The sequence below is a fragment of the Mytilus edulis genome, chromosome 12 (genome assembly GCF_963676685.1).
Source record: "Mytilus edulis chromosome 12, xbMytEdul2.2, whole genome shotgun sequence".
In the NCBI taxonomy this organism is placed as follows: domain Eukaryota; kingdom Metazoa; phylum Mollusca; class Bivalvia; order Mytilida; family Mytilidae; genus Mytilus; species Mytilus edulis.
The window spans coordinates 9,638,832-9,654,125 of NC_092355.1; the positions used below are offsets into that span (position 1 = coordinate 9,638,832).

Below are 15,294 nucleotides of genomic sequence, written 5' to 3' on the forward strand. Positions count from 1 at the left end.
GGTTAATGTTATCAAGCTGCTAACAATATCAAGAATACTTAGAAAAATTAAATAGTATAAAATCTAAAAAGAGAAAACATGATAAGATTTTATCATTCATCGGGGTTTCCGTGGGAGGAGTTAGTGTTGTTGAAAATTGGAAATCGATATACATATTAACCCAACAGCTCAAGAATATCATCTTTTAAGAATGGTGACTTGATCTTTAATTGAGATATAAAATGCATAGGTAGTACGTTCATCGAACTAGAAAAGAACCACAGAGATCTCATTTTGGCTGAAAAGAGACTAGCTATAAACATTGTAGTATTTCCAGTCATTGAGAGATTTTGTGGTACTGACCATTTCTGCTTATTTAATTTTTTAATATCTGAGATTGTTTTCAAAATGGTATGCAAAAATAAAAATATATATATAAAATTTGTCATTTAAGGGCATTATCTTCTATAAGTCATCCGACTCTTTTGACCTAAAGAGACAGTAGATAAACCTCAACATTCGGAACATAATTTGCCCAAATTAGATGTTCTCTTCTCATAGCAGTTTTCAAGATAATAGACACAACATTCATTTTACCCCACTCTTCTATTTTAGCTTTGGTGGCGGCGTAATTCGACACAATTGTTTTAACTAAGTACTCTCATATTGATTGTGGTCAAGTTTGGTAGAAATTGTCAATGTGGTTTGAGGTGACAATATTTTGTAAAAGATTACAGAAGCATTTAGAGAACATCTGACATCTACGTGTAAAGCGGGTTAAGATGTATCTACCATGAAATTTTCAGACAAATCTGACAACCCGTAGTTGAGTTCCTGTCCCTGAATTGGTAATTTTAAGGAAAGTTTGCAGTTGTTTTTTTATTATCTTGAATACTATAAAAGATAGAGATAAATTGTAAACAGCAAAATTGGTCAGCAAAGTAAGCTCTAAAATTAAATCAACATAGCCAAAATTGTCAATTGACCACGTAAAGAATTTGTGTTAAGACTATATATATAGCAAACTGAGCAACCCTTTTAACACAAAGTATTGTTATTGTTGTTGTTGATTTTGGTAAGCGAGATGTGGTTCTTAGTTTTACCCTTTGTTTTGAAGTATCATTTCGAGCAAATAAACGAATAATGTAAGATACATGATAACCAAGGTAAATATGCAAGACAGTAGGCAATAGCACCGCCGGGAAAACTCAAAAGCAACTACGTATATACCACCTTACAAATTTTACATATAGGTAGCAGATTCATTTACAATTTTCCACTGACAAAAAAGGCTAGAGATAAACGAATTAACTATGCCATTGTAACAAAACAAAAAACGACAAATTTACAAACAATAGTCTACATAACAGAACGCAGAAAACTAAAGAGAAAGCCACAACAATACCTCCAAACACAAAGGGTGATCACAGTCGCGCCGGAGTAGCAGATAGATCTTGTTCTTGTTAAATAATTGAATTCAATCTGAATAACACGAAATGTTAAATAGTGGCGCTAGATATGTAAGCATTTATTAGTGATACATCACGTTTAGTTTGATGAACAAATTCATGAAATTGCATGGATTGTCTTAATTTCAAGAAATTCTGCCTTTTCCATCCACAAAAAAAATCCAAGTAGAGAAGTCATAAACCACGTAATGATTTATATTTATTATATTTTGTCTCTTCGTTAAACAGCGATAGAACTGGTATCAGAATAAAATCTTAAAGACAACTAATTTTAAAATGCATACTATACAATAATATTCCTTTTAAACTATTTCCATTATTGCAAACGTTGTGACTAAATAGTTTTCACCTGAAATCTCACCTCAAATTTTGAGTTTCATTATTGGTATCCATTTTCATAAATCGCAAAAGCTAATCTCTCCTTTTGGTTGTTTTTTTCCAAAACCAAAATAATAAGTGCAGAAAAATATAACTGATAGTAATAAAAAATCATCACTATTCTTTATATGAGAAAACAATTACATCTATTTTTACTTTTGCTGATGATTTATAACATACTTCGTGTATAAATTAAACATAATATTTAACAAGGATGACAGCAACTGAAATTTTTTCCTACATAAAAGCACCAGAGTAGCACTTGCCGATTGCATTTGTCAAATTGTATTTGCAAATCACATTTGGCATTAATTACTGAAAAACTATTAGCTACACATGATCTAACTGTAGTGTATCCATATATATTCATAAAAACTAAAATTAGTATGGTGACATTTTATCCCAATATTGGATAGAGTTAACTCTCCGTCAGTCTTGTACGCGGAACATGTCCATTTCTTACAAATTTCATCAGTTTCATGACTTCGAATCGACTCATATGGAAATCCTCTTTTAACATGTCTTCATCAATAGACATGAGAATACACCCATCGACTTGATTTTCTTCAAACACATCCGAATATTTTTCTAGTTTCAATTTTCTTAACCATTCGCTAACGTCCTCGATTGTTAACGAAGCGACATCTACAGACACTTCCGGTTCCGATGTTTGTGACCTTTGAACAGGTGTAGTTGCAGGTTTAGTTGATGGCGAAGGACGAACTAATCCTATATTAATGTCCACAATTGACCGCCTCTCAGGAATACGTGGTGGTACGTCCGTAGTATTATGTGGACTGGTTGGTTTGGGTCTACGTGTTAAGTCAGAAAGGAATCCGTATTTTTTTCTAATGCGACCTTTTCTTGTTTGACTGATGTATCTGACTGCTTTTGTTGATCTTTTGTCTTCGATGATAGAAGCGTATTTCCCGAATTTGCAAACGATTTTTGGTCCTCATTTTTGTTTTCTCCTTGATTCTGATCCTTTCTAGGCAATCCGAAACTACCTGTATTCCTCAGTTGCTTTTTGGCGTCCTTAATTGTATTAGGATCAAATTTTGGATTACTAGAAGGCCCTGTTTTTTCGCCGAATATTGTAACTTCGTACTGGTTTTCCTGTTGATTCATTGATATTGTAGATGCTCGGATTACTTCGTACACCTGTAATTAGAATTTCCATATGTTTGAGATATTCATCTTTTCATTTATACATTAATGTAATTACTATTCTAAATAGTAATTAGTAAAAAGTCCCAACTATGTATTGGCTTCCGAAGCTACACAAAACCCCTTACAAATATAGATTTATTTCGTCTTCAAGCCATTGTTCAACTACTAAATTGTCTATTCTTCTTACCAGCACACTTGGTACAATTAAAAACCTGATAATAAATTGTTCAAATAAGGCCTTCGAAAATAGTGGAATAAATTACTTTTGGAGTGTCAAGAACTCGTTGGAAGTACTTGATAAATTGCATGCTTATATTGGTGATTTTGAATCTGTTCAAAGTTTTGATTTTTCTACCCTGTATACCACATTGCCTCACATTCTCATTAAGAAAAAATTCACACACCTAATTAAATGGGCATTCAAAAAATCAGAATGTGAATATATATGTTCAAACTCTTTTAGGTCATTTTTTAGTAGCAATAAACAAAAAACTATGTTAATTGGACATGCTTTGATACTATATTTGCCCTTGAATTTTTACTAGATAACATTTTTGTTCGCTTTGGAAATTCCGTATATCGTCAGATTATCGGAATTCCAATGGGGACTAACTGTGCACTACTTATCGCGGACCTGTTTTTGTATTGTTATGAGTTACAATTTATGACAAAAATAAGCAAAGACCCATCGAAACAACATCTGATAAACAAATTTAATAATACTTTTAGATATTTGGATGACATTTTGGCTCTCAATAATGACGACTTCAGTATGTATATTAATGAAATTTATCCTGTTGAACTTACTTTAAATAAAGCTAATACTAACAATGACCACTGCCCTTTTCTCGATCTTGATATCTATATCACTAATGGAAAGCTGAATACTAAAATTTATGATAAAAGGGATGATTTTTCATTTCCTATCGTTAATTATCCGTTTTTAGATGGTGACGTTCCCTTGTCACCATCTTATGGTGTTTATATATCTCAACTTGTACGATTCGCTCGTGTATGTAACAATGTTTTAGATTTTAACGAGAGAAATTTATGTATTACTGAAAAATTATTACACCAGGGTTTTCGATATCACAAACTAGTCAAAACATTTACTAAATTTTATCATCGGTATAAAGACATCATTCGTAAATATAGCTCAACATGCAGACTTCTAATACGTTCAGGTATTTCACATCCAATTTTTTATGGTAATATTCTTTATAAAGCACAAAGGTGTCAGTATTCACCTCAGAAACTTACAAAACCTTTGAATAGACTTATTAAGAAGGGATATAATTACGATACTTTTGTCAAGTCATTAAAGATTGCATATTTTGGCGTTAATATTGAGTCACTGATAAGGTCTTTGCATCGGAACTAAACACATTTATTCTAAAAACAGTTGTTGGCATGACACGGGTTATGTTCTTCTCATATATGTTATGATGGTATGATACTAAACCCCTAACGGGACGGATTGTGCCTGATGTTCATATGATGAAATCATAATCTTTCAGTCAGTTTAATTGAAGTCTGGAGCTGTCATGTCAGTTAACTGCTAGTAGTCTGTTGTTATTTATGTATTATTGTCATTTTGTTTATTTTCTTTGGTTACATCTTCTGACATCAGACTCGGATTTCTCTTGAACTGAATTTTAATGTGCGTATTGTTATGCGTTTACTTTACTACATTGGTTAGAGGTATAGGGGGAGGGTTGAGATCTCACAAACATGTTTAACCCCGCCGCATTTTTGCGCCTGTCCCAAGTCAGGAGCCTCTGGCCTTTGTTAGTCTTGTATTATTTTAATTTTAGTTTCTTGTGTACAATTTGGAAATTAGTATGGCGTTCATTATCACTGGACTAGTATATATTTGTTTAGGGGCCAGCTGAAGGACGCCTCCGGGTGCGGGAATTTCTCGCTTCATTGAAGACCTGTTGGTGACCCTCTGCTGTTGTTTTTTTTTTGGTCGGGTTGTTGTCTCTTTGACACATTCCCCATTTCCATTCTCAATTTTATGTATATAAGATTGGTCTGGATATACATTTTTTCACTTTAAATGAACATTTATGTACATTTTTTGGTGTTAGTATTTCATTTACTTGAATATAATGTACCCTAATTTAGCAAATAAAAAGTAAAATCACAAAAATACTGAACTTAGAGGAAAATCAATTCGGAAAGTCCATAATCACAAGGCAAAATCAAATAACAAAACACATCAAAAACGAATGAACAAGTTGCGACAAAACAAAAAATAGCAAAAATACCGAACCTAAGAAAAATCTAAATAAGAAAGTCCCTTACCAAATGGTAAAAACTCTCACTTGTATGATGGTCGCATAAAATTCCAATAAAACAATGTGTGAACAACGTAAATGGACAAAATAGGTACACATGTCAAAAATAGGAGTGCAGTAGTCAACATTATGTTCCAATCTAATTTGAAGTATAAACATTGTATCTGAACACAGGTGGTATCTTAAGCAGATTTATTGCATTCGTCTTGTTTTAATATCGGACGGAATATGGAATTATATGCGACAATCATACAAGTGAGAGGTTTAGCTAGCTATAAAACCGGGTTTATTTTACCATTTTCTACATAAGGAAATGCCTGTATTAAGTCAGAAATATGACACAAGTTTTCCATTTGTTTGATGTGTTTTGCAATTTGGTACCGTAAGGGACTTTCTGATTTAGATTTTCCTTAGGTTCGGTATTTTCGCTATTTTTTGTTTTAAACGAAACTTTGTTCGACAAAAAAAGTGGTAAAAAATGACAACTATTAATTGTCAAGCTGCTGATCAACTTAAAGCCGTTCTGTTGGGTAATATATTGTCTCATAGATTGGGATTTTATTTAAGCTAACGCTGGGAAACACAAATATAAATGGTTTGAAACTTAGTCATTGCGTTTTTTAGCGGGGTATAATATCTAATTATTAATCAATATGAAAGCAATTTTATGGAATAGTGATTTATAATTGTTCTGTTAAATTATTGTTAGTGGTTTTGGATACTCTTTATATGAACTATATCCTTTTATTTATACATTGTAGAAAGAATGATTTCAATTTCATTCACTTCTTTTTCATTTGGCAAATAACAAGGATTTTGAATATTAGTAAATGTAATCCATTAATTGATTGATTGTTGGTTGCTTTGTGCCGCATTAGCACAAAAAGGCTATATCGCGGCGATGTAATACATTAAAGAACTACTAGTATTCTAAAATTTGAATCATCCTTAATTTGTTCAACGTCTTAAGCAAATACTCATGATACAGGAGCTGCTTACCTTCCGTATAGGTTGAGTTCTTTCATTGTTGTGTTTGTCGGGTCTGGGTCGATCCCGTGCTACAATCTTTTTTTCTATACGATTAATGTTTTAACAAGAAAAGAAAGTAACATATTAAATCAATACCTTGTCTGTTTGTTTCTGTCTTTTGACGACTGGTTCTGCCTTGTTATTTCTCAATAGGTCACCAATATTATAATATTCACAGGGTGATATATAGGAATAGCTTTCGTCAGCATGTGCCTGTTCAGGTGAGTATAGCGCGATATCTGTAAATACCAATACAGTAAAAGTTCAGGTGAGTGTAGTGCAATATCTGTTCATAACAATACATTATAAGTTTAGGTGACCTGATAATCGCGATACATGTCCTTTCGTCGTAACTACAATCCCCTTCCCTTTCATAAATGTGACCTACCGAATTAGATTATTTGCCGGATTTGTTATCACATAAGCAACACGACGGGTGCCACATGTGGAGCAGGATATGCTTACCCTTCCGGAGCACCTGAGATCACCCCTAGTTCTTGGTGGGGTACGTGTTGTTTATTCTTTAGTTTGCAATGTTGTTTCATGTGTTCTATTGTTTGTCTGTTTGTCTTTTCATTTTTAGCTATGGTGCTGTCAGTTTATTTTCAATTTATGAGTTTGACTGTCCCTCTGGTATCGTTCGTCCCTCTTTTTTAATAACAATACAATTAAAATTTACTTAAAGGCCTTATATCAGTTTCTTACAAAACAGTTTTAGTTCAGCTGAGTATAGCGCGATATCTATTCAAAACAGTACAATTAAAGTTCAGGTAAAGGCCTAATATCAGTTGATAACGATACAATTAAAGTTCATGTGAGTATAGATCAATAACTGTTCAAAAGAATACAATTTAAGTGAAGATAAGTATAGCGCGATATTTGTTCATAAAAATACAATGAAAGTTCAGAAGAGTGTATCGCGATATATGTTAATAGCAATACAATTAAAGTTCAGGTAAGTATAGCGCGATATGTGTTAATACCTTTACAATTAAAGTTCAGAAGAGTGTAGCGATGTATGTTAATAGCAATACAATTAAAGTCCAGGTGAGTATTGCGCGATCGGTATTCATAGCGATTTATTTAAAGTACACATAGTCACACGTCATGAAAGTTACCTTTGGTTTTAACTTGTTCCGATAGTTAATAGCGTTTGATTTGGTCAGTTTGTCTGAATTTCGGCTCTTGATTTACATGTGAGATCGGTATTTTTGTTATACTTTTATATGTCCATGTCTTTCAATGTTTTAGTTTCGGTTGTTGATAATGATGGTTCATACAGGATAGCAGTCGAACGCACCCAATATATAAAGTGTTTTTATCATTGTTTTGATATCCTTGACATCATACCTGTATTGCCAAAGGTTTGGTCAAATGTTATATTATCTTTGACAAATTGGTCTGTAACAGAAAGGAATTGGAGGTACTGTTCACCAGTGCAACCTTTTATAGATTTCACGATGGAGAACTGCAGATCAGGGAGATAAGCAGGGACTGCTGTTACACTACCATACAAATTTCCTGTAAAATGAACATTTTTTGAAGATACATCAATTGAAGTTCTTGCGATTTTTTTTTCTATTTGTCATATTTATCAAACGTTCTTTATCCAATAAGATATTTGTATATGAATTTTTCAATATGATATGAAAAATATGATAAAAAATGTCATAAAAAAACTCAAATGTCAAAACCATTTCTTTTAAACTTTCACAGCCAACAAGTCAAGCATTTTGATAATGTCAGTTTCCTATATTTCTTTGTTTGAATCGAAGAGGTTTTTCAAAAATGTTCTACAATCAACAAGTATACGTGATAAATAAAGACTAAATACTACAACCATCGGTTGGGATGCACACTTACCATCACAGATAGCGTTTCCGAGGAGGTAGAAATCATCGTACGTATTGAGAAGCCTGAGGGTAAATAGGCCTGTCCTTAGTAAAGGACCAAGATGTTGTTGGTCTGCATATTGATCCTCATGTGCAGAAATCTGTACTTCAATTGGAAGCTCTTTATGTTCTAAGATCTCCTTCAGCCTAATTGACTTTCCTTTAAAAAAAAATTGTATGGTCACTAATTGTAGTGCTGCACAGGTCTCTAAAGAGAGATTATATTGTGAATGATCGCCCACTATCAAAACTTGTATAACGTGAAGGTACCCAAATTGCACCGAGTACCAAAACTGCACCTATTTAGCAAAAATAACAATGGAAATCTACAAGATTTCCTAGAGACTAAACAATTTGTATTTTTATGATTTGATACTATGCACGTCTTTCAACAAAGGAAAAAATATAAGATATACACAAACCGTTCACAGTATTTATCAACAGATGGACTGTTTATTGAAAAATCAAAATGTACGGAAACGTCATCTTTTTAAAATTAGCAAATACAATATGTTACAAGTATCCATTTCTTTAAATATGAAGAGTAAGCATGGACTAATATCCAATTGCTCACAATATTTGAAGAAATTAAACAAAAGCTCTGTTATTAGACTTTTGGCGTTGCTAATGTAAGCATGGATGCAATAAGGTACTCCTCCTTACAGAATCATTGATGGTTTGGAGGTTAGTTCAGACTACTTTTTCTATGATTCCATATGGATTCAGAATTAAATCGGAGAAACGATATGGTAAATAATGATACATCTACAAAATAAAAACATTATGAAAACTTTTGTCTTAAGCATTTATAAACGTAGGTAAAAAAAACTGTCAAAATATGTGCAATTTGGGTACCCTCACGTTAACCATTTTTGTCGAGCCTTCAACTTTAGTCGAAAAAGCGAGACTAAGCGATCCTACATTCCGTCGTCGTCGGTGTCGTTGGCGGCGGCGTCCACAAATATTCAGTCTGTGGTTAAAGTTTTTGAAATTTTAATAACTTTAAATTTCTGAAACCATACTGGATTTCTACCAAACTTGGACAGAAGCTTGTTTATGATCATAAGATAGTAAATTTTGTGAAAATAAAATTCCATTTTTTCCGTATTTTACTTATAAATGGACTTAGTTTTTCTGCGGGAAAACATTACATACACTCTGTGGTTAAAGTTTTTAAAATTTAAATAACTTGTTAAACTATCCTGGATTTCTACCAAACTTGTACAGAAGCTTATTTATGATCATAAGATAGTATGCAGAAGTAAATTTTGTGAAAATAAAATTCCATTTTTTCCGTATTTTACTTATAAATGCACTTAGTTTTTCTACGGGAAAACATTACTACACTCTGTGGTTGTAGTTTTTAAAATTTTAATAACTTTCTTAAACTATCCTTGGTTTGTACCAAACTTGGACAGAAGCTTGTTTATGATCATAAGATAGTATCAAGAAGTAAATTTTGTAAAATGACAAATCCATTTTTTCCATATTTAACTTAAATGGACTTTTTTTCTGCCAGGAAACAACACATTCACTCTGTGGTTAAATTTTTAAAAATGTTGATAACTTTGTTATACTATTTTTTATTTGTACCAAACTAAGACAGAAGCTTGTTTATGATCAAAAGCTAGTATCTAAAAGGAAATTTTGTTAATATTTTGTACCTGTGTATCTGTATTTTACTTATAAATAGACTTAGTTTTTCTTCCAGTTAACATTACATCAAGTCTGCAGTTAAAGTTTTTAAATAGATATAGGAAGATGTGGTGTGAGTGCCAATGAGACAACTCTCCATACAAATAACAATTTAAAAAGTAAACCATTATAGGTTAGAGTACGGCCTTCAACACGGAGCCTTGGCTCACACCGAACAACAAGCTATAAAGGGCCCCAAAATTACTAGTGTAAAACCATTCAAACGGGAAAACCAACGGTCTAATCTATATAAACAAAACGAGAAACGAGAAACACGTATATATTACATAAACAAACGACAACTACTGTACATCAGATTCCTGCCTTAGGACAGGTGCAAACATTTGCAGCGGGATTAAACGTTTTAATGGATCCAAACCTTCTTCCTTTTTCTGAAACAATAGCATAACATCACAACAAAGAAAAACATACGATAAAATATCAATTGGCAGACTTAACTCAATCAAAAAACGTATGATTTAAAACATTTATTAGATTCATAAACTATCCAGGATTTTTTACCAAACTTGGACAGAAGCTTCGTACAATCCAAACATGGTATCAAGCGGAATATTTTTATTGATTTTTTCCCTCATTTTTGTTGATCCTGCAATTTACAGCAAAAGTAGGCGAGACACTGGGTTCCGCGGAACCCTTACAAACTTTTTTTTAATTACACTATTTTTGTCTAGTTATGAAGTTTTATTACAAAATTGGACAATCAGTATTCATATTTAAAGATGTCATCAGACGTCACTCACCTTTCGGTTTTCCGTGTTTCATGATATGAAAGGTGACGTCATAATTGGCAGGAATACTGATTGTCCATCCCTGCAATCCGTACATCTCCTTTTCACTGGAAACTACGACTGCAACAAATCTCTTCTGTGTCGAATATGGTTCAATTCTAAAAACCTAATAACACAAGAGAAACTTATTATCATGAGGGGCGTTCGCATATACAAGATAATGAAAGATATGTGTTTGGTAGATTATTTATCCACAAAGATGAATTGGACGGTTTATCTCGAAGACAATGGATAGAAAACAGCACCGTATTATGCAAAATAACATGGTCGAAATAATTGTACTGTATTACATCACAACGGCCCAGATTTCAAAAAGTAAACACCAGTTCTCAATTGAATGTTACGTCAACGTACATGTTAAGGTTATCGATCTTCGATATATAAATCCTGTGTCAAACAAGCAGATTGATGATTCAACCTAGTTTTGTTATCTCCTATCGAACTGAATAGTCTTTTTTTTATCCTATACTAAGAGTAAATAAGCTTTATTTTTTACAGTATGATAACAGCATTAATTCCGTGAATTAAATATTTTCTGAAATTGTGGTTAGCGGGTTGATATGAAAAAAGTTATCTACAGCCTTTTCATAACGTTATCGCATGGCATTTCGACGTCATTTGGCAAATTACGGTAAATATACAGCCATGGCATGTTTTGAGTGAAAATGTAGCAAAGTAGGACACAAAACAATCAATACGACACAGGAAAATATATCATGTAAAATGGAAAACAAATGATACAATAAATTCATGTGTTTCAAAGTTTTGAAAATAGTGTCCGTAATCCTACTACAAAAGCCGTAGACTCGAGAGATGACATTGACTGATAGCTGATAAAACATGTAATACGAAAAGAGACATGTAATTATCTGATTGTATAATGCACAATTCAAATGTCTCATAGATACCCTCTCCCATATATCACTGTGTCACCATCATACATTCCAATTCTCAAATGAATGTTATGCCTATACCTTGTAAAACGTCGTAAAGATGCACTTTGTAGTATATCCCTGTGTTCCCATCATACATAACAATCCCTTTTTTAATGTCTTAAATGTTTTCTCTCCTATACAATACCATGTCACGACAACACACCCCTGCTCTCTGTCAAAAGTCTCAAAGATGCCCTCTCCCATATATCCTTGTGTCACCATGACCATTTGTGGAAGGTTATCTTTGTAGTGCTCATAAAAGCTTCTAGCACTGTAATCTTCTTTGGCAGTTTCAAACTTAACATCTACCAATTCTGCCTTTAAATAAAACATATATTCGTAGACGGCTTTTAATGTTAAACGCTGTGAGTGTTTCAAACTTCAGTTGAGATGTTGCTTACACTATAGTTTACAAATTGAAGTATTAGTAAGACTAATTTAAATAAAATTTGAGTGAGAAACAATTTGGAAATTTATTGAATAAACATAACTTGCAACATCCATGTGTTGAGCCCAATTAAACCCGTGTGTCTCTACTGTGTACACGACCAAATATTTAGTAGAAAATAAAAGATGTTGGTTATTCATCCCTGACACAAACTCATTATATGCGCTGCAATACAAACACAAACAAACAGAATTTATGACAAACGATTTTAATTTTGAAAAAAAAACACCTTAGTAGCAATATGGCAACTTCACCTGTATGGGATATACAACTTCACCTATATGGGATATACATTTCTAAAATTATTCAGTATTCAAGAGCATGCAGCAACTATTCACCAGTGTCTGAGCGGAAAGTTGTTGAACCAGGGGTATGTCAAAGAACGTCTCGTCCTTTTCTTAAAAAAATCATCGGAAGGTATGAAGATGTTGTTGATAAATATTCCGTATCAACTTCACAAATAATACACGAAGGTCTTGAAGAATAGATTATGGGTACTGACGTGGTTTATCATCTTAATAACGTGTTATAGTATCCTTTATTTGTATGAATATTTCTTTTACTGATTAGTCTGGTTTTGGCTCAATCCATATGACGTGACTCTATACATCCTGTCATTGTGTTATTGTTCTGATAATTTTTGTATTCGTGTCTTACTTTTTTTATAGTATGCTTTGTCTAAATGCCTTTTTGCAATTCTTTGATACATATGACGTGTCTGTGTACTTATACATCCCGTCATTGTGTTACTATGTCAATGTTTATCTTCAATTTATTTGTTTTATAGTGATCAAGATTATAACACAATGTTGACTGCTGTATCCCAATTTTTGACATTTTTACCTATCACGTCTGTTTGGATTTTTTTTACACATCGTTCTCAATACAATGGAATTTTGTTGACTGAAATACAAGTGAGAGATTAAGCTAGCTATAACATGTATAAAGTACATATTCAATCCATAAAATAATAACAGAGTGTTTACAAACGATTTTGTTGATTGAAGGTGCTGTAATTGAATGACTCAACCATACAATCGCGTTTATATATCATATAGATATTTTGATATGAGCGTCACTGATGAGTCTTATGAAGAGGAAACGCGCGTCTTGCGTACTAAATTTTAATCCTGGTACCTTTGATAACTATTTACTGACTGTATTTTTGTACTGACGATAGAAACATTCCACAGTTTATAGACTAATATATAAAGAACACTTGTTGTCCTTTTTTAGCTCACCTGGCCCACAGGGCCAAGTGAGCTTTTCCCATCACTTGGCGTCCTGCGTCCGTCGTCGTCCGTCGTCGTCGTTCGTCGTCGTTAACTTTTACAAAAGTCTTCTCCTCTGAAACTACAGGGCCAAATTTAACCAAACTTGGCCACAATTATCATTGGGGTATCTAGTGTAAAAAATGTGTCCGGTGACCCGGTCAACCAACCAAGATGGCCGCCATGGCTAAAAATAGAACATAGGGGTAAAATGCAGTTTTTGGCTTATAACTCAAAAACCAAAGTATTTAGAGCAAATCTGACATGGGGGTAAAATTGTTTATCAAGTCAAGATCTAACTTCTCTGAAATTTTCAGATGAATCCGACAATCCGTTGTTGGGTTGCTGCCCCTGAATTGGTAATTTTATGGAAATTTGACTGTTTTTGGTTATTATCTTGAATATTATTATAGATAGAGATAAACTGTAAACAGTAATAATGTTCAGCAAAGTAAGATATACAAATAAGTCATAATGACCGAAATGGTCAGTTGACCCTTTTAGGAGTTATTGCCCTTTATAGTCAATTTTTAACCATTTTTCGTAAATCTTAGTAATCTTTTACAAAAATTTTCTCCTCTGAAACTACTGGGCCAAATTAATCCAAACTTGGCCACAATCATCTTTGGGGTATCTAGTTTAAAAAATGTGTCCGGTGACCCGGCCATCAAATCAAAATGGCCGCCACGGCTAAAAATAGAACATAGGTGTAAAATGCAGTTTTTGGCTTATAACTAAGAAAAGATTTTAGAGCAAATCAAAACTGGATAAAATTTTTTATCAGTTCAAGATCTATATGCCCTGAAATTTTCAGATGAATCGGACAACTCGTTGTTGGGTTGCTGCCCCTGAATCAATAATTTTAAGGAAATTTTGCTTATTTTGGTTATTATCTTGAATATTATCATAAATAGAGATAAACAGGAATACTGTTTAGCAAAGTAAGATTTACAAATAATTCAACATGACGGAAATGGTCAATTGACCCCCTAAGGAGTAATTGGCCTTTGTAGTCAACTTTAACAATTTTCATAAAATTTGTAAATTTTTATTAACATTTTCCACTGAAACTACTGGGCCAAGTTCATTATAGATAGAGATAATTGTAAGCAGCAAGACGGTTTAGTAAAGTAAGATGTACAAACACATCACCATCACCAAAACATAACTTAGTCATGAATCCATCTGCTTCCTTTGTTTAATATTCACATAGACTAAGGTGAGCGACACAGGCTCTTTAGAGCCTCTAGTTTGGTTCTGTTGCTGTATTTGCAGAGAATATCCCACATCTCCTTGTAAATATCTTTGTGTTACTTTAATTTATACATGGTGTTGTTTGGCTATTGTATTTTTTCTTTAGTGAACTTTTATGTTGATTCATTTATATTCTTAAAACTTTATTCCTTATTCATTTTGCAATGGGTTTTGTTGTTGTTTTTTTTTTTCTAATTTCAAGTTAATTGTTTTTACCAAATTTCAAATTGATGGTCTGAATTAGGTTTATGTATCATACATGAGTCAATATCATATTACTGATGAATAATGAATAATATATTTCAGTTGCCTTAACAGCATGAGGAGGTGGAACTTACAACAGTAGGGACATTGAAAAGTTCAGTGAAATCAAAGAAAACCATGGGATAAACAGTCTTGATTCGTTTAAGCAATCTGGGAAATTTACCTGTGAGGTTGCAGGAATGTATGTTTTCTTTGCTACTATGATGTCTAAATCAAACGATGGATTTTTTCAATGGTACACAATTTCACGGTCACAAAGTGGTGTTTATATTTCACATAGACCCCTTCATATGAATCCGGATTAGGCATGTTGGCAGTTAAACTAAATGTAGGCGACAACGTTTCGTTAAAAAGCGCTAGTTCAGATATCATAATTCATCGGTTGTCATGTTTTACATTTT

General features: G+C 32.9%; 1 protein-coding gene across 1 annotated transcript; it reads right to left on the reverse strand.

Moving 5' to 3' along the window:
• Positions 1 to 1,634: 1,634 nt before the first annotated feature.
• On the reverse strand, positions 1,635 to 10,763 carry LOC139499645 (uncharacterized). Its single transcript, XM_071288395.1, has 5 exons — positions 10,674 to 10,763; positions 8,189 to 8,377; positions 7,676 to 7,846; positions 6,422 to 6,564; positions 1,635 to 2,987 (listed from the first exon to the last, which is right to left on the reverse strand). Exons 1-5 carry the CDS (start codon positions 10,756 to 10,758, stop codon positions 2,646 to 2,648), a joined length of 930 nt encoding a protein of 309 aa, XP_071144496.1. The 5' UTR covers positions 10,759 to 10,763; the 3' UTR covers positions 1,635 to 2,645.
• Between the last annotated feature and the right edge of the window lie 4,531 nt (positions 10,764 to 15,294).